This window comes from Staurois parvus, unplaced genomic scaffold (genome assembly GCF_062004578.1).
Source record: "Staurois parvus isolate SC_StPar_1 unplaced genomic scaffold, SC_StPar_1.0 ptg001328l, whole genome shotgun sequence".
Taxonomy (NCBI): domain Eukaryota; kingdom Metazoa; phylum Chordata; class Amphibia; order Anura; family Ranidae; genus Staurois; species Staurois parvus.
The window spans coordinates 6,795,288-6,816,515 of NW_028319124.1; the positions used below are offsets into that span (position 1 = coordinate 6,795,288).

A 21,228-nucleotide genomic window follows, 5' to 3' on the forward strand; every position below is an offset into this window, starting at 1 on the left:
CAGGACAGAAAACACCATTTCCACGAAATATATATTTAGCCAGAAAGAAACTTGCTCATTGGCTGCATGTCTTTGGTGAAGTAAAGTCTCCATCTAGTGGCCAACAAGGGAATCTTTTCTTTAGTGCTTAACCAATATGCAATATACTGTAAATCCTATATTGGCGTGTATACTATTTGTTTTGTTGGTTCCCTAGTTTTCAAGACTGAAATAAGCTATCACATATGTAAACTATCCACCCTGCTAATGGAACATTTTAATACAATGTACACATACTAGGGTGGATTTACAAATGGCAAATAGACTGTGCATTTTGCAAGTGCAATATCACACATTTTGCCCAGAGCTTAGTAAATGTGGTAAAGCTTCACTTTGTAAAGAGTACCAATCAGGGACATGATTGGATGATACAAATCAACAGAGCTTTAGCACATTCACTAAGCTCTGGAGAAAATGAGTGCAAATGCACCATCACAGTACACAGTTTATTTTCCTTTAGTAAATCCTCCCCACAGATACAATGGTTCTTTAAGAGGAACACAAATGTACAAGGCAATATCTGTGATCTACATCTGTTAGTGGGACTAAACTCATAAATGAAACCGTTTCCCAAAACATTTATATTCAAGGCATGCCATGATTGATAGCTGTCACAGTTGCTTGTGTTCTCAAATGAACTGTCAAGCCATCAAAAGACTGATGTTGAAACTGACCATATGTGCAAACAGAGGCTTAGATGGCAGCTTCCTTTGCTCTAAAGGATATGAGGCTTTAGTTCCACTTTAAATGTCTTTATTGTCTATAACATAACATATTATTCTCAGCAGTCAGCTGCTATAGGCAACACAGGCAGTTGCCGAGTCCTTTTCATTTCTTATGTGCATCAACAACATAGCAGCTCTGTTGATTACTATGTGTGTACTGTATGCTGCAAAGGTTGGTATTAGAGCTTGCCGCTTACATGAACCAGGAAGATTTTTGATCATATCCTTCATCTTTAATGCAGTTGTAGTTTCCGACAGCTGATTAATGGTGGAATTCTGCTGGGTCATGAAGTAGATGGATACGGCTTGACCTGCGATGAGGAGAGCTACAAAGACGGACAGTATGGTCGTTGCAGTACTTTTGTTGCAGGTCAGAGTACTGTGGGGAAAAAAAAGATCAAGATGATTGAACGATGCATCAGGCTAGAAGCTACAGCCTACAACGAGCAAGCAAGCTTCAAGGCACCATTCAAGCATGGCCTTTCCTCCATAGGCCACAATGAAAAAGCTATCTAATACTGGTAAACGTATTGTCATCCTGTATGAATTGGCATTTAAAGTTTAACTGCACTTTTAGGTCAGTTACATTTATTATTATTATTATACAGGATTTATATAGCGCCAACAGTTTGCTCAGCACTTTACAATATAATGGGAGACAATACAGCAACAATACAGTTCAATACAAGAGGGTTAGGAGGGCCCTGCTCCTCGGAGCTTACAATCTAAGAGGGAGGGGCTAGTGGTACAAAAGGTAGTAAGGGTAGGGGATGGACTGGTAGGAGGAGTAGAAGATTCCATTAGCTGAGGGCAGGATAGGCTTCCCTGAAGAGATAGGTTTTCATAGATCGCCTAAAAGTGAGCAGAGTAGGTGATAGTCTGATAAATTGGGTTAGAGAGTTCCAGAGGATGGGGGAAGCTTTGGAGAATTTACTGGGGTATGATGTCTTTCTCTAGCCCCCTTATGGTTATGGTGGATATAGTCTTTTTTTTTTTTTTTTTGGGTTGATGTGTGAATTGATCAAACTGATCAATCAAATAGCCATAACTTCCCTTCTGATCTATTTGGACTCAGTTTCGGTCAGAATTGAGTTGAGCAGCCAGCTCAGAATTCTATTGATCATTTTGCAGCACTGAGATACTTTGTCCATGAATAAGATCATATTTTTATTGATCATATTAAGAGATTACAACGTGGAAACAGAGATGCGCTCAATAATTTACAACTGTAAAATACGATTGTGTCCCAACTGTTGGGTGAAATCCTCCTCCCCATGTGTGTCATATTGATCGAATTGCTTGTCAACTATAGATTGATTATTCTAATCAGAAAAGAAATCATAGCCACAATTATGAGATCATGTCCCATCCTGTATATGCACACTGCATAATTTTGTTTTCAATTATAGGAAGAGTTCTTAATCCATGAGGACATATGCAGTACACATTCTATAGATTTCCATGGAGATATGTAATTATCTGTTTAACAGTTGCTAGAACATTCAAACCAGGTAAACTGCAAACTCAAGTGAAAGGGCTGCCTAGCCTGATATCACAGCTACACTGGTCAGTCAGACAAGTTTAAATATCTGCTGATACATTTTATTAAATATAAATGTATTTTATCACCCCTAACCCCCTGAAGGCAGCTGGGGGCTCCCAATTGGCTGGGTGGGCTGACATTTTAGCTCAGAGCTGGATCCTAATGTCTTTGTGGAGCCTAAAAAAATAGGACCAGTTGCTTCAGAAAGGTTAGCAGCTTATTTAAACCCATAAACCCTGGAACACAGGATACCCAAAAGAGAACAATATGCAGGCATAGAATCCTACATGCAGTCATATAGAAAAGGACTTTTAGGCCAGACCAGAACTCTGTATATTTCAGACTGTTTGGCAATTGCAGTACACAATGCCACTGGATCAGGGGCGGACTGACAACTCATGGGGCCCCTGGGCAATAGGAAATCATGGGGCCCTTGTGTCCTCGTCCACACTCAAACCACATCCATAAAAACCTATGAAAGGTACCAGGCACATCTCATGGGGCCCCCTACTGACCCCAAGCCCTCAGGCAGTCTCTCATACAGATGGCAATACTGGCAAATTTTTTGATAAAGTGGGAAGGTTTAGAACTTTAAAAGGTTTTCCTTGTCCTGTGACAACAACAAAAGTGTGAAAAAAGCATTCTTAATGATTTTGTAAAAAACTGTTTTTTGGCTGTAATAGAGGATCACTTCATGTCTAGAGCAGTGCTCTCCAAACTGTGGTCCGAGGGCCAGAAGCAGCCCTTTCCTAGGGTTTATCTGGCCCTTCCAAATGATACGAGACAATATTCCTCCCACTGACACCAACAGTGGGGCATAATTCTTGCCACTGACACTAATGAAAGGGCACTATTCCTCCCACTAGTATCAATGAAGGGGCACTATTCCTCCCACTAGTATCAATGAAGGGGCACTATTCCTCCCACTAGTATCAATGAAAGGGCACTATTCCTGCCAATAGTATCAATGAAGGAGCACTATTCCTCCCACTTGTATCAATGAAGGAACACTATTCCTCCCACTTGTATCAATGAAGGGGCACTATTCCTTCCACTAGTAACAATGAAGGGGCACTATTCCTCCCACTAGTATCAATGAAAGGGCACTATTCCTCCCACTAGTATCAATGAAAGGGCACTATTCCTGCCAATAGTATCAATGAAGGGGCACTATTCCTGCCAATAGTATCAATGAAGGAGCACTATTCCTCCCACTTGTATCAATGAAGGAACACTATTCCTCCCACTTGTATCAATGAAGGGGCACTATTCCTCCCACTAGTAACAATGAAGGGGCACTATTCCTCCCACTAGTATCAATGAAGGGGCACTATTCATCCCACTAGTATCAATGAAGGAGCACTATTCCTCCCACTTGTATCAATGAAGGAACACTATTCCTCCCACTTGTATCAATGAAGGAGCACTATTCCTCCCACTTGTATCAATGAAGGAACACTATTCCTCCCACTAGTAACAATGAAGGGGCACTATTCCTCCCACTAGTATCAATGAAGGGGCACTATTCCTCCCACTAGTATCAATGATGGGGCACTATTCCTCCCACTAGTATCAATGAAGGGGCACTATTCCTCCCACTAGTATCAATGATGGGGTACTATTCCTCCCACTAATACCAGTGATGGGGCACTGCTCATCCTCCTACTGATCACTAACCCAGAGGCCTATGTTTATTCTCATTAATGCTGGGCCTGGAACATTTTCTACCCCCACTGGCTACAATCCGGCCCCCCTAAACTCTAAAGGATCGTAAATTGTCCCTTTGTCTGAAAAGTTTGAAAACCCCTGGTCTAGAATACCAGAAGACATCTTCTGCCAACCTTTTCCAAGGGACAAAGGTCATGGGAAAATTTTAAAAATCTTTGTCCAAATGCTCTTGCCCCCCTAAGATAGGCTAGTGCTCACCTTACTCCATAGGCATCGACATATAAAGCCTTGTTTAAAGTGCAGTCAGCTGAGTTTTGCCTGCAGGCGGTTGGACTGTGCTGCCATGTCTGAGCACCCTCCTATACCTATGGCACTTGAAGCATGGATAATGATGATTTCCACTCTACAGGTGGACTGATAGAATGTCACAAGCCTTCATTCTTACAGCCAAGCACTTTGTACAAAATATATCAATGATGATGTCTTTTTATCTGTGTATGCATGGACATTTTCACTATAAGAACAGAAACAAAAAAAACTGCTTCATACTGCGGTCTTGGAGAGCTTTAAAGACTTGCAGTGCATGGGCATTCCTGACTGTAGACTGTAGACCGATCAAGTCAAATCAAACCCTCACGCTACGTAGTCTTGGTAAATCTTAATGAGATTGTACAATTTGATTGTTCCTTGTATGTCAATTTTACTTAAAGATGCAATCTCAAATGTGATTTTTTTCAGTGCCTGACATAAGATTAGCTTTTCATCTAGGTTTGTTTTCTGTTGAGAAGTTAGATGCATGCTATAGCGAGTCTGATATCGGTGGGGCAATTGTGCAATGTGATCTTTGCCTGCAGTGTAGCTATAAACTGTAGAAATCGCCAGATCCCGAAATGCTTCTCCTCAGCAACTGGTGACATCATGCAGTTCTAAATGTGTGATTTGCCAGTCGAATAAATGGCCACAACCACCTTCCCACAAACATGAATCACTTTTTCTCACTCCACCATTGTTGGCATTAGAGTTTACAGTTTTTGTGCCACCTAAATACGTACACAGGGTAGTTTGCCAGATCTACATTTACAAATAGACACCCCCCCCCCCCCTTTTTTTTTTTTTTTTTTTTTTTTTTTAGAAAAATCATGTAATTTATTTTTTTCTAGAAAATAATTCTCACCTATTATAATATTCTTAATATATAAACATGAAAATATATCCCCCACCCTTACCCTAAAAACACTTCAAATCACCCTGAGCAATACCCCAGCATCTCAGTATTTAGCAGAATCCATGCACCTCGAACATACAAAAGGTCTTCAGAGATATTCTAGGGATTACTCATATTAGGTGTATGAACTGTGCCTGAGCAAGTCCAGATCATTTGTGTACTATGACTGCTCTGTACCATGCCCGGGACCACTTGGAAGTGGTATTACAGTTCAGCTGGACTCACAGCTGTCTAGGTATGGTCGCTATCCGGTAAAAATAAAACAGAAGGACATCAGAGCTACAAGGATGGGTATTTACTTGAGGCAGTGTTACACCAGGTAAAATATGCTTGCCTAGTATACACACCATTTAAAGTGTATGTCTGGGCAAAACAAACCAAAAAAAATAAATAAGAAAAAAAGCACTTGAAATAAATAGGAAAAAAACACTCTGCAATACATGCACATTTCCCCGTGTTTTATCCCTTTAAACATTGCAAGTACAGAGAATAACCTGATGATTTGTCAGACACTCAAGCATGTTATACTTACCTGCTCTGTGCAATGGTTTTGCACAGAGCAGTCCCGATCCTCTTTTTTTTTTGGGTCCCCTGCAGGTGGTCCTGGCTCCTCTTTCCCCCCCCCCCTGCCGAGTTCCCCCAATAGCAAGCCTCTTGCTATGAGGGCACGCAAGAAGGCTCGCTCCCGAGCCATGCTCCTGTGAATGGACATTGTCTATTCACACGGAGCATGGCTTGGCCCCACCACCCCCCTCTCCCTTCATGGGTTTACTGGCAATGATTGAGAGCAGGAGCAGCCAATGGCCAGCAGGGGAAAACTCTGGCATGGCTGACAACACCACTTTGGATTTTAGTGAAATGTAGACCGCATGGTTGGCTTTAACAGGAAGCTAGGGGCTCACTGGATTGTTGGCAGATCAGCAGGTATTTGTCTGTACTGTCATTTTTAAAAAGGTAAAACGTGCGCTTGTATTGCACAGATGTACTGATTTTTTTCAACCCCCTTGAAATTATCAAGATGTAAGCTTACATTTTATCATGTTACAGCGTCGTTACATTCCACGCTTCTGATATTACACTCCTTGCAGATAGATGTTTGTTCCTGAAACAGTATCTTTGTGTTCTGAGACATAATGGCAGCAATGTAAAGGGTGTCTGTTCCTATACACTTTTTTAGGCATTTCTCAATGGTGCTTGATGAGCTTTAGCGTAACAAAGTGTGTCCTGGTCTCAAAACAGAGGTTGTATGAAGCTGCATTTGTTGATCTGTTTGCCAAGTCCCAGAATAACAAATGCTTTAAGCCCCTCTGCACCCCCAGGCCTCATAACAGCCTATGGACAGCTATGGAGGCTAAATATTCCACCAATGCTGGACACACGCAAGGCGTTTTCAGACAATAGTAAAATCATTTTCAACCAGCCTTTGAATAAAGCAAACAAATACATGAACACAAACAATCACCAATTATTCATGTTTTGACAAAAGATCTTGCTTGTAGGTTCCCTCGATCCACTTGGATGTTTTCTGAGATTGGCGATAAAAAGTGGTTGACTTTGTGTGAAAAGGGCTGTGCATGGACAGCAAAGGTTTACTATTTAGAACTCTGCTGCCCAATCCAAGTGCTATAAGGCCACCAATGGATCTATTTTCAAAACATTTGAATGGTAATTTACCAAGTGAAAGTGCATGTACCTTCATTGTGTAAATGGGGCACAAAAATGGATGTTATTAGGCTATTTCTTGTGATGGTCAAATGGTTTTCATTGATTTATAATGGAAAATACAACTAGGTATATTTTATAGGAAATTCAATTCAGTGGCCAAATGCAGTATTTTCCATTTTAAATCAATGAAAAATATTCGACTAGCACAGGAAACAGACTAATAACATTTTTTTTTGCCCCAAGTCTTAATGGGTTATTTATTTTGTAGACAGTATAAGTATCCTCCTGCGCTCCACAGACTGCCTAAAAATAGCTAGCTGCTATCATCTACACCCTATACCATGGGACACACAGAATAAATATTAAATATTGGATGAAGCGCTCTGCTATAATAGTGGCATACACAAAACCAAAATATTATACAAATATATAAAAAACAAAAAAAAACGAAAGTGACTAGTGCTTAATAAATATTATATGTGTAAACACAATAAAAATATAAAATTTATATAAAACCAGTCTGCCCCCAAGTGGCTAAAAACTGGTTAAACGTGCACACACGACTTAAATAAAAGTGACCAAGTGCTTACTTACATACATAGTGTCCTAGTAAATATAATAAAAAAATCACAGTGAATAATCTCAAAAAGTGCCAAGTGTTAAAATGCAATCAATATACATCTAATATCATCATGTGCAAAATCATGCTATCGAATGTTGGAGGTGAGGAGGCACTCTGGATATTTAGGATTGATGCATTGGAGTGACACCTTGGTCTGAGCACAATTTTGATGAAGAAGCACCTATTTATATCTTAATTCTCACAGAAGAGTGATAGCATGATTTTGCACATGATGATATTAGATGTATATTGATTGCATTTTAACACTTGGCACTTTTTGAGATTATTCACTGTAATTTTTTTTATTATATTTATAAAGACACTATGTATGTAAGTAAGCACTTGGTCACTTTTATTTAAGTCGTGTGTGCACGTTTAACCAGTTTTTAGCCACTTGGGGGCAGACTGGTTTTATATAAATTATATATTTTTATTGTGTTTACACATAATATTTATTAAGCACTAGTCAATTTCGTTTTTTGTTTTATATATATTTGTATAATATTTTGGTTTTGTGTATAGCACTATTATAGCAGAGCGCTTCATCCAATATTTAATATTTATCTATTTTGTAACCCTTTTGTTATAGGTACCTAAAAACATATACAGTACTAAAGAGGGGTAAAGCATATCCAAGAATTTAGGGAAACCAAAAACTGATTGCAAGACTCTATTTACAGATATCAGTATATATAAAAGTGTAATAACTGCTTGTGTAACTATAGGGTCCAAAGCTATCTATAGTTTCTGAAAACTATTTCAAGGGGCAAAGATGGACTGGACTGTTCGGAAATCCTTATTTAAATGCTATTGTCCCATCTGAGATGGCACTGGAGCTGAACCTCCTTGCCCACCCTCACCCCTTTTCCTTACTCCAATGATATCAACATATAAAGAATTTTATAGAGCACCCAGTAGGGATATGTCTAATGATAGTAGGATGGTACCTTCATAATTGGCCACCCTCATGTACTCATGGTACCATACGACTGAAGAATGATCCCTGCAATATCTCCCATGCTCTATGGTGGTTCGGGCTGGCAGCGCACACAAGCTTTATAGATTGTTCACTTGGCTTGGCAGCAGCTTTCGCCCATTTGGTAGAAAGCTATGAAGACCCAAAGTAGTTCTAAAGGCAGAAAGTTTTTATCTTAATGCCTTCTATGCATTAATGTAAATTAACATTCTGTATGCAGCTCCCCCTGCACCCCTTATACTTACCCGAGCCTGATCTGGGTCCAACGCTGGGCAGAGGCTCTCTCCCTCTATTGGCTCCCTCCATTGGCTCCTGCTGCTGTCAATTACAACCAGTGGAGAGGGAGCAGGGCCGAGCAATACTCTGTGTGTCTATGGACACACAAAGCCAGTGCAGGAGTGATCCCGCATTAGTGCCCCCAATGCCAGCAGCTTGTTATGGGGGCACTCAGCAGTGTGGAGGAGCCAGGCGTGCCAGCTGGGGACCCTAGAAAAGCAGGATCAGGGCTGCTCTATGCAAAACCATTGCACAAAGAAGGTAAGTATAACATGTTTGTTATTTTTAAAAAATAAAATTGAATCCTTTGCAATCACTTTTATGAGGGTAACAAACTGTTACCCATACCTCCAAATGGGAAATCCATTTTGGTTGGTTTCAGTGCAAGAAAGTTAATTCATCAGAGGTCAGTGGGAAGAACACCCCCATTACAGACAGCTATAACGTACATTGGGTTATGCCTCTGGCTCTGTTAAGTGGCTTTGAACCTGGAACTATGCCCCATCAGATAAGAGGTCACAACTCAGGGAAACCCTAGCAACTTCTGTAGGAGCCTTGGAGTTTCATTGAACCCTGGTTGAGCATGGCTCCTATGAAAAATTCCAGGGAAACTGCGTGTTAAACTTTACTGACTGCTTTCTTCAGCTGCCAAATGAAATTTCTAGAACTGCTTGATGTCACCAGTTGCTGGGGAAAAGCATTTCAGAATCTGTGCTTTGCGGACGTTTAAGGAACTGAAAAGTAGTTTGTTTTTCTGCTGATAATTTTTTGTTTTTCTTTTTTCAACCTTTATTTTTTATAGAATTTCAGGCAAAACTCGGTAATTAATAAAGTGAAAACTACAATTGTCAAACGTGGCACTAAAAACAACAGTATCACCTCACTCTAAACTAAAGCTTACCATACACTATGTAAATTTCATACAGTTCCTGAGCAACCGAACGAAATTCAGTACCTGGAAGGCCCTTTTGCAACTGAAAAATAAAAGGAGCCAAACATAGGATTGCCCACTGTATCCAACCAACTGCTAGTACTGGATGTCAGGATACAATAACCATTGTGGGAGATTTGTCCATCAGGCTGAAACAATAATCTGTGTATGGTTAGCTTTTACCACTACAAATGGCCAATCCAGAGATTTTTCCTGTTCTTAAACTGGCCATAAAACTTTTTTCTCACAATTACTTTTAATGAGGTCTAACATGTATTTTTATGTGTGTGTGTGAGTGACAAGCAAATGATTACCTGAAAGTGTAAAATGTAAAGACTGATCAGTTTGAAAGGAGAGACAAAAGCAGCTCATAGACTAGTAATTTTTTTCCCGTTCAACCAGCAGATTGAATGCAAACAAAATGACTTGATTCCCCCATCCATATGTCCAATGTGGATGAGGAATCCTCCCGCTGAACTATTGTATTCTGACAGTGGGGAGGCTTCCTGGACACCAGAACACACTGATTAGAGCTCCTGGCTATTGCCTGCGGTGCTGATCGAGCAAGGAACACCAAACAGGGTGGTTTACAGAAGTCAACTGGTATCCACTTATGTACAACCAAACCGCTTATACCTGGATTGAGATTCAGCTGGTCTCTGCTAAACCAGCCACATTTCGATCCATGTATGGATGGCTATAGACATAGGGAAGGTTGGGAAGGAGGGGGGTAATAAAGATGGGTTCAGGAAGAAAAATGTGCCAATTTCTATAAGTACACTTGTTTTGAGTTTTTTATTCTCCAAATACATAAGAGTCGCAGTGTGCAAAGATAGAAAGAGAGGGAAAGGAAACACAGAAATGGAAGCAAACAGAGGAAAAACTGGAGACAAACAGAGAGGAAGAGAGAGGAGTTCAGGGACAGACAGAGAAAAAGAGAGCATGTGGTATGTAGAGACAGAGAGAAAAAAGTATGCAGAAACAGAACGGGAAACTCAAACAGAGTGGTACGAAGAGACAGCCATAATAACAAAGAGAGGTACAGAGAGGGAGAGGTGCAGAGAGAGGAGTACACAGAGAGAGAGAGAGATGCAGAGAGAGGGGTACAGAGAGAGTATGGGGAGAGGGGTACAGAGACAGAGGGGTACAGAGAGAGAAAGAGGTACAGAAAGAGAGGGGTACAGAGAGAAAGAGAGGGGTACAGAGAGAGAGAGGTACTGAGAGAGAGTACGGGGAGAGAGGTACGGAGACAGAGAGAGGGGTACAGAGAGAAGGGTACAGAGAGAGAGGTACAGAGAGAAAGAGTACGGGCAAAGGGGTACAGAGACAGAGAGAAGGGTACAGAGAGAGAGAGAGAAGTACGGGGAGAGAGGTACAGAGAGAAAGGTACAGAAAGAGAGAGGTACGGAGCGAGAGAACGAAGTACAGAAAGAGAAAGAAGTACGGGGAGAGGGGTACCGAGAGAGAGAAAGAAGCACAGGGAGAGGGGTACAGAGACAGAGAGAGGGGTGGAGAGAGAAACATAGAGAGAGAGAAAAGTACGGGGAGAGAGGTACAGAGAGAAAGGTACAGAAAGAGAGAGGTACAGAGTGAGAGAACGAAGTACAGAGAGAGAGAGAAAGAAGTATGGGGAGAGGGGTACCGAAAGAGGTAAGGGTAGAAGGGTACAGAGATAGAGAGAGGGGTACAGAAAGAGGTACAGAGAGAGAGATGCAGAAAGCAAGAGAGGTATACAGAGAAAGACAGAAAGAGAGATACACTCAGAGATAGAGAAAAAGAGAAAGAGAGGTATGCAGAGGCTGTCCGACAGACTGAGGTATACAGAAAAAGAGAGACATGCAAAGACAGAGAAGAAGACAGAGAAGTAAACAGAGAGAGAGAGGTACAGAAAGACAGAAAAAACAGAGAGAAAGAGGTACACAGAGACAGAGAGAAGTATGCAGAGAAAGATGGGAAGAGAGAGAGAGGTTGTGTCGTGAAAAAGGGGGTGAGAGGTACGCAGAGACAGGGAGAGAAGTACATAGAGATAGAGAAGGAGAGAGAGAAGTAAGCAGAGACAGACAGAGGGAGGGAGATACAGAAATGGACAGACAGAAAGAAACAGAGAGGCACAGGAAAGAAGAAAAAAAAAGAGTATTAGACACAAATCTTTCCAGTTTAAAGATGCCTTATTATTGCCGTCTAATATATGTCATCACCAAAAGAGTGAGCTACTTTTCCTGAACTGCTTATTTATGATATTTGTGACTAACCAACAAACAGATACACAAGATTGTTTAGTTTGATTTGTCAAATGCAATTTCTTTTTCTCTTTGATTGAAAAGTTTTTGAATACCTTTTTCCTACATTTCTTGCTCTTTCCATTTTTTGCTGTGTCTATTAGATCTCGGCATACATGGACAGATCAGGCCACCAACGACTATTAATAGGCGTTTAGCATTTCCCTTTTCAGATAAGTGATTTTTTTTTTATAAAGCTGGGTATACTTTTTTTTTTTTGTTATTCAGCTCGTGGGCTGAACGAACCAAAAAAAAATTGGATTCTCCCATCCACAAAAGCAAGGCTGATGGAGGAATCCAGCCCACTGTGCTATTGTATTCTGACCTCTGCTGCCGGAATACACTGGGCAGTGTTGCAGCTGATCGAATTAAATTTTTTCAACAGTCCCGTTCAACAGTAGTCCATCTACCGAACAGGGATGTGCACTCAGACTGGTCCCTGCTGAACTGGCCGAATTTCAATCTGTGTGTTCCCAGCTTAAGCGTACTGTAGGCTTGAGCTCTGGGAAGGTCCCCGGGTGGCGTATTGTACCTTACCCCATAGATTTGTACGGTTTTCATGAACTATTCACGATTATTTAGGTATTACTGAAATGCAATAGCAGGCAAAAGCAGAAAGTGCAGGTTGACAGGTGTTGAAGATCTGTACCGTGATTGTCTCTGGCCAGTTTCCACCACGGTCTCCTCATTCTGGACCAGGTTCTGGCTCTCATCTTCCATCTTCTGATAGGTAGTCTGCACACTCTTCTCTCTGGACTCTTGCTGCTGAGATCAAAGCCAAATGCTGCGCTGGACTGGCTTGCAGCTGCAATAAGGACTAGAGAAAAAACATTGAGAAGTGAAAGTGATATTTTTATCCAACTCACGTCCTGGAAATACCCGAATAATGCTGGGCAGAACTTCGCTTGTCTAGGAGGAATCTAGCTATCCTATTGGCTGCTGCACTGCATCACTTGTAGTCAGGTAGACGAGTCTTGTGTGTGGTTGCTGCACCAATGCGTATAATGAATTCATGAAGTTAGTCTATCAGTACTTTTTCTATTTATTTATTTCAGGTACTTATATAGCGCAGTAAATTTACGCAGCACTTTACATATATATTGTACATTCACATCAGTCCTTAACCCTCAAGGGGAGTACAATCTAAGGTACTTTAAAAATGTGGCAAAAACATTTACATATTTGAAGTCAATGTAAATGTATTGCTACTATATTTATTATTTTCTGTTTTATTTAAAGTTTATATCCAACTAAACATTTATTTTTTTGGCTTTGGACAGTGAGGAAGGGTTAGGTTACATTCACACTAGCCTTCTGCATTCGCTTTATTTAGAAAACATAGAAAAGTCATGGCAGATAAAAGACCGATTTGGTCTATCGAGTTTGCCCTTTTTTTTTTTTTTTTTTTAAATATACAGGTGAAACTCAAAAAATTTGAATATTGTGCAAAAGTTAATTTATTTCAGTAATGCAACGTAAAAGGTAAAACTAATACATGGAATAGACTCATTACATGCAAAGCATGATAGTTCAAGCTGTGATTTGTCATAATTGTGATGATTATGGCTTACAGCTCATGAAAACCCCAAATCCACAATCTCAGAAAATTAGAATATTACATGCAATCAATAAAACAAGGATTGTACATAGAACAATATCGGACCTCTGAAAAGTATAAGCATGCATATGTACTTAGTACTTGGTTTGGGCCCCTTTTGCAGCAATTACTGCCTCCATGCAGCATGGCATGGAAGCTATCAGCCTGTGGCACTGCTGAGGTGTTATGAAAGACCAGGATGCTTCAATAGCGGCCTTCAGCTCTTCTGCATTGTTCGGTCTCATGTCTCTCATCTTTCTCTTGGCAATGCCCCATAGATTCTCTGGGGTTCCGGTCAGGCGAGTTTGCTGGCCAATCAATCACAGTAATCCCACGGTCATTGAACCAGGTTTTGGTGCTTTTGGCAGTGTGGGCAGGTGCCAAGTCCTGCTGGAAAATTAAGTCGGCATCCCCATAAAGCTCGTCTGCGGAAGGAAGCATGAAGTGCTCCAAAATCTCCTGGTAGATGGCTGCATTGACCCTGGACTAAATGAAGCACAGTGGACCAACACCAGCAGATGACATGGCTCCCCAAATCAACACAGACTGTGGAAACTTCACACTGGACTTCAAGCATCTTGCAGTGTGTGCCTCTCCATTCTTCCTCCATACTCTGGGTCCTTGGTTTCCAAATGAGATGCAAAAGTTGCTCTCATCAGAAAAGAGGACTTTGGACCACTGAGCAACAGACCAGGTCTGTTTTTCTTTAGCCCAGGTAAGATACTTTTGACATTGTTTGTTGTTTAGAAGCAGCTTGACAAGAGGAATACGACATTTGAAGCCCATGTCCAGGATCCATCTGTGTGTGGTGGCTCTTGATGCACTGACTCCAGCCTCAGTCCACTCCTTGTGAAAGTCATCAACACTTTTGAATGGCCTTTTCCTGACAATCCTCTCCAGGCTGCGGTCATCCGTGCTGCTTGTGCACCTTTTTCTTCCACACTTTTCCCTTCCACATAACTTTCTATTAATGTGCTTTGATACAGCACTTTGGGAACATCCAACTTCTTTTGCAATTACCTTTTGAGGCTTTCCCTCCTTATGGAGGGTGTCAATGATGGTTTTCTGCACAAGACCATTTAAAGGCTCAGGAACCCTTTGCAGGTATTATGGCTTAATTATCTGATTAGAGTGGGACACTTTGAGCCGAGAATATTGCACCTTTTCACAATATTCTAATTTTCTGAGATTGTGGATTTGGGGTTTTCATGAGCTGTAAGACATAATCATCACAATTATGACATATCACGGCTTGAACTATTTTGCTTTGCATGTAATGAGTCTATCTCATATATTAGTTTCACCTTTTAAGTTGCATTACTGAAATAAATTAACTTTTGCACGATATATATATATGTATATATATTGTTTGTCATGCAACGCTGCACCCAAATTAAATTTACGTCCTTTTTTTCCCAAAAAATTGAGCTTTCTTTTGGTGGTATTTGATCGCCCATGTGTTTTTTTTATTTTTTGTGCTATAAAAAAAGACCAATATTTTTGACTTTTTGCTATTAAACATGTCCATTAAAAAAATTTAAAAAAATCAAATTTCATCATAAATTTAGGCCAAAATGTAGTCTGCTACATGTCTTTGCTAACAAAAAAATCCCAATACGTGTAAATTAATTGGTTTACGAGAAAGTTATAGTGTTTACAAATGGCAGTATAGATACTGAAATTTTTTTTTCTTACTAGTAATGGCAGCGATCAGCGAATTATAGTGGGACTGTGGCAACATTATGACACTGGAAGGAACTGACTTGGTGGCACTGACATCCCCAGTGACACCAATACAGTGATCAGTGTTATAAAAAAAATTACTGACACTGTACTAATGGCACTGGGCAGGAAGGGGATAACATGAGGGGCAATCAAAGGGCTAACTGTGTGCAGGGAGTGTTTTACTGGGGGGGCAGGGTGTGTGTGATTCACTGTAAGAGCAGTGTGCCCCAGCTGACAGGGAGGAGGACTGTTAGTAAACAAAACAGTCCTCCTCCCCATCGAAGATGCTTGGTATGATTTTGCACACCCGTTACTGTTACTATATGTAATTAATGTTACTGTTTAGACCTCATTCACACTGGCAGGAACATACATGTGTTTATAGGACGTTTTTAAATTAATATAAATGCCTCTAATGATTGTAAATGCTATAATTCACACCGTGCGTTTACCTGTGTTTAGGTGCATTCAGTATGGCTGCATTTAGAGGAAATAGAATTCTGTGGGCCCAGGGGCAGACTAAATACTCTGAACACATGTAAATGCAAGGAATAGTGATCTGGGCGGCATAAAGTTTGTTTATACCTCCCAGATAATTCTACTGCATTTTAGGCCTCATACACACTAGGCATTTAGACCATGTGCGTCAAATCCTGGTGTTTTCAGGCTCCTGGTATCTACAGGTGTAAATGTCCAGCCCTGGTGCCAGTAGCCTGTCAAAATCTATGATTGGCTGAAATACATGTCAGCTGGACGCTGTACCAAGTGGTACTGGTAATTATGGTCATATGCACTCAGGGACGTATGCCTGGAACACAGGGGTTCTCCCTTCCCAGCATACCTCCATGACCTCATACAGCCCTGAACACAAGCACCACTTGGTATGGTGATCATCTACCGCATAAATCATAGATTCTGACAGGCTGCTGGCAGCAGGGATTGATGCTATACCTATGCATCCCAGGCACCTGAAAACGCCAGGATTGGAAGCACATGTACTAAGCACCTAGTGTGCATGAGACCTAAAATGTAGGAGAATTGTTTACGAAATAAAAACACATTTTACATCAGGCTACCTCCGATCCGTCTGTTTAAATCTGCCCGTCCATAGGGATTGACTACAATTCAATACCTGTATGGCCGCCTTTAGAGATTGTATTTTCACACTGTAATGTAGATTACCAGTTTAAAGCGACCATGACGCTATACATATCACACTTAGCAAAGCCATACCTGCAAATGAAGACAGTAGATACTTACCTTTCCGGCTGCCTCTACCAACAAACTCTGTTCCAATGCTGTGAAACTGAAGTATGCTAGGAACCCAATACTTCCGGGAGTCTCCATTCCTCAGGTCTCCTGCAGCACTCACTGGTTCCTCCTGCTGAGGATCATCTCACTACTGGATCCTGTAAAGGGTGAAGGTAAGCCGGAAGAACCAGTGGGAGCTTTGAAGGACCAGGTGATGGTTTGCCAGTTGACTTCCAGGGACGATTCCTCAGCTTCAAAGTGGAGTCCAGTGGGACGAGCAATGGGAAAGTATTTAGGACCGCTTCACCCCATGCCTGCACGTGAATCGCACAGGAACTCTTCAAACCGCATGCAAAATGCACTCCATTTGCAATTTGCAGCAGGTGCCAATAAAAAGCTAATGACACCCCAAATGCAGGTTGCAAACACAATGCATTTGCCCGCACTGGACCGCATGGTACTTTACCATTCAATCTGGCTGCAGTGAATTTTAAAAAGTAGTGCACTCACTACTTTGGTGTGGTGCGATTTTAGCCCAGTCAAAATGCATGGACTGCAATCGCACCATACAGAACCACGTGTGAATTGCACAGGGATGCATAGCATGTTCCTGTATGATTTATATGTGGACATGGTGTGAACCGGCCCTGTCTTGTTGTACAGGTATATCTGGATATCTCCGTGTGCTTTAAATAGCTTCAGGGTTGGTGTAGGGAAAGTCAGTTTCAAAACAAACTAAGGATCTATAGTTGAAAGTGAGCAGATAAGGGATACTTTTTTCAATGTAATGGTCCTCTCCGCAACAGGCAATATTTACATAGTTTTCATTCCCCTGCACTCGATTCATGAAAGACAGCCCTGTGTAACACTCGGTTCACACTAGTGCAGTTTAGCAGGATGCAACATGGCAGCCCATTCATTTGAATGTGCTGTTGTACCTTGCAAAACGCATGAAAAAGGTTCCAGAAATCGCACTGGGAACCACACTACAGTGTGGTTCCCAGTATGGGAGCAGTTTCCAGTGCGGGCGGCGTGCCATTAAGATTAATGGTGCCTCCCTGAGGGTTGCGCGTTTTGTGTGCGGGTGGTTGCAGCTGAGGGACAAAGTGCAGGTCCTGCAACGGCTTCTTTCTATTCCTGCAAATAATACACTTTCTGTCCCTGGCTGGATATGTCACACTTCCACTGTATCCATGGAGGGAGCCATGATTGTCACCCTAAGCTGCTGACTGTTCTCCTGATATGGACTACAAACATGCCCATATTTCAAAGAAGATAGCTGGGGAGGAAGATAGTCTTTGTTGCAGCTCACATGAAGTGACAAGAACACCATTCCTGGTAAGATTAACAGGTATTTCTGAAATTGCTCTTGGCTCAAATAAAAAAAAAAAAAAAACATACCCACCATGTGCAATATAGTGCATTTTTGTTCTTGAAAATAGTTATCTTTTAAGGCAGCAGGCATTTCCCATATATGGGCAACTGGCAAAACACTTCCTTGGTGGCTACCTTGAATGAAGGTCATTCTTAGTGATATGTCAATATATCTGCAATTGTTTAACCTCTTTCCCGCCACCCTATAGCAGATATACTGCTACAGGGCACCAGGGGTGTGCAAAATCACATATATATATACACGTGATTTTGCAGTTCCAGGGAGGGTGCGTGTGTGAGCTGCGCACCACCGTTCCCAGCTGTCAATCACCAGGTCCCGGCCGATGGTTACCCGCCAGCGCCCAGTGATTATCGAGCTTCTCCAACGGGGAGGAGGACTGTTTTGTTTACTAACAGTTTTCCTCCCTGTTGGCTCAGGCACACTTCTTTGCATGGACATGTTTAATAGCAAAAAGTAAAAAATATTGTTTTTTTTCTCAAAAATGTTAGTCTTTTTTTGTTTACAGCGCAGAAAATAAAAAATGCACAGGTGATCACATATCACCAAAAGAAAGCTCTATTTGTGGGACAAAAAGGACATAAATTTAATTTGGGTGCAGTGTTGCATGACCGCGCAATTGTCAGTTAAAGTAACGCAGCAACATAACGCAAAAAATGGCCTGGTCAGGAAGGGGGGTAAATGCTCTTGAGGGCAAGTGGTTAAATTGACAGGACTAATCTGTGTACCACAAGAGCACATAGCCAGTTTGTGGGAGCCAGAATTATTGTTGGTTGGCAGGGGATCAAATACTTATTTTGCTCACTGAATTGCAACTCAATTTATAACATTTTGTATCATGTGTTTTTTCCTGGCTTTTTAGATGATATTCTTTCTCTATCATTTAAACATGTCCAATAAAAAATTTCAAAAATCAAATTTCGTCATAAATTTACACCAAAATGTATTCAACTACACGTCTTTGCTAAAAACAAATCCCAATACGTGTAAATTAATTGATTTACATGAAAGTTATAGTGTTTACAAATGGCGCGATCAGCGACTTATAGCGGGACTGCAGCAGTATTCTGACACTGGTGACACCAGTACAGTGACCAGTGCTAATAAAAAGCACTGACACTGTACTAATGACACTGGGCAGGAAGGGGTTAACATCTGGGGTGATCAAAGGGTTAACTATGTGTTCTACCATGAGGCTGTGTCTGTGCTTTCCACTGCAAGCACACTGCTTTGTATGGCTCTGATCACACCAATGCTTTTGTTAGTGCTTTTTGCAGAAATGCAGTACAGCCCATTTAACACTGTTTATGCTTTTTTGAGCTGCTGCATTTTTGGAAAGGGTCAGGGACTTTATAAAAGCAAAAAGCAGCATTTTTGTTACAATAGAATTCAATGGAGAAGCTGCTGAAATGCGTGGTAGTGTGTTTTTGCCATGTTTTGCATTTCTATTCCGCCCTGCAACAAAAAAAATCCACTTTAACAAAAAAAGAGCTGAACAAAATGCAAAAGGCGGTAAAAACACTTCAAAAATGCATGTAGAAAAATGCATAACAAACTGCAAAAAGCACTGGAGAAAACATCAGACGCAAAATGCATATATGTAAACCAAGCCTAAAGAAGAGTAGACCAAAATCCCTCCTGAGATGTGTGCAAACCTCATAACCAACTACAAGAAACGTCTTACCTCTGTGCTTGCCAACAAGGGTTTCTCCACCAAATACTAAGTCATGTTTTGCTTGGGGATGAAATACGTAATTTACTTACTGAACTGCAACTCAATTTATAATATTTGTATCATGTGTTTTTTCTTGGTTTTTGGTTGATATTCTGTCTCTATCATTTAAGATACACCCATGATACAAATTATAGACCCTTCATTTCTTTTTAAGTGGGCAAACATACCAAATCTGCAGGGGATCAAATAGTTATTTTACCCACTTATCTATATATTACGATTTCTCCTGGTCCTATTATTTCACAAAGTCACAAAGCTTTAGAGTATATGTAACCCCCACCTTGTAAAACAACCCATTCAGTGTAAAATTGATGAAAGGTAAAACATACACACATACATATATATATATATATATATATATATATATATATACATATACACACACAAAGTATATATAATCTCATTATAAATACTTTTTTCCCCCCTTTTTTTTTATAAGTGTTCACATACACTCTGTTCTCAACTGCATAGGGAGCTTAGAAAGTTGGGGTAGCAGAAACAGCATTGCACTGGTCCTCCTTGGGAATCGCTGTGTAAGGAGGGGGGGGGGAGGTCAAGACAGGTCTGATCATTGGAGAGCAGGCTCAGTTCGAGTACAGCCAGAAAATTTACCACATTGTGCTCTCATGCCTATCTTACAAGTACATGGTACAGCAGGCTCATATCAAGAATAGGAAATGTTGGGTGCTCATATCAGGAATAGGAAATGTTGGGTGCTCATATCAGGAATAGGAAATGTTGGGTGCTCACATCAACAATAGGAAATGTTTGGTGCTCACATCAACAATTGGAAATGTTGGGTGCTCACATTAACAATAGGAAATGTTTGGTGCTCACATCAACAATAGGAAATGTTGGGTGCTCACATCAACAATAGGAAATGTTGGGTGCTCACATCAACAATAGGAAACGTTGGGTGCACATATCAAGAATTGGAAATGTTGGGTGCTCATATTAAGAATAGGAAATGTTGGGTTCTCATATCAAGAATAGGAAATGTTGGGTGCATATATTAAGAATAGGAAACATTGGGTGCACATATCAAGAATAGGAAACGTTGGGTGCTCATATCAAGAATAGGAAACGTTGGGTGCTCATATCAAGAATAGGAAACGTTGGGTTCTCATATCAAGAATAGGAAACGTTGGGTTCTCATATCAAGAATAGGAAACGTTGGGTGCACATATCAAGAATAGGAAACGTTGGGTGCACATATCAAGAATAGGAAACGTTGGGTTCTCATATCAAGAATAGGAAACGTTGGGTTCTCATATCAAGAATAGGAAATGTTGGGTGCACATATCAACAATAGGAAACATTGGGTGCACATATCAACAATAGGAAATGTTGAGTTTACATATTCTTTAACACAAGGATATGAATCTTTATGTAATTTAGAAATCTCATTGGACTCAAAAACAACTGTCACTAATTTAGAAAACATGGATCCTTACTCATTGTGAATTGAGCCTATGAAATATAAATCCTCTAAAAAGTTCCAGGGAAACCGTATGTTTCATGAATCTGAATGTTTTGTTCAACTAGCAAATTAAATTTCTAGAACTGTATGACATCACC

At 40.8% G+C, this 21,228-nt stretch overlaps 1 protein-coding gene across 5 annotated transcripts in view; it reads right to left on the bottom strand.

Moving 5' to 3' along the window:
- The window catches only part of CD74 (CD74 molecule), a 30,457-nt gene extending 17,627 nt beyond the window's left edge, over positions 1 to 12,830 (bottom strand). For 3 of the 5 annotated variants that reach the window (XM_089661325.1, XM_089661328.1, XM_089661326.1), the window contains exons 1-2: positions 12,599 to 12,830; positions 962 to 1,143 (exon numbers count right to left, since the gene is read on the bottom strand). In XM_089661325.1, coding sequence (XP_089517451.1) covers positions 962 to 1,143; positions 12,599 to 12,669 — 253 coding nt within the window. In that variant the 5' untranslated portion in view covers positions 12,670 to 12,830. The remainder of the gene's footprint in view (positions 1 to 961; positions 1,144 to 12,598) is intronic. The other 2 variants (XM_089661327.1, XM_089661329.1) reach the window with 2 other exon arrangements.
- Positions 12,831 to 21,228: the final 8,398 nt, after the last annotated feature.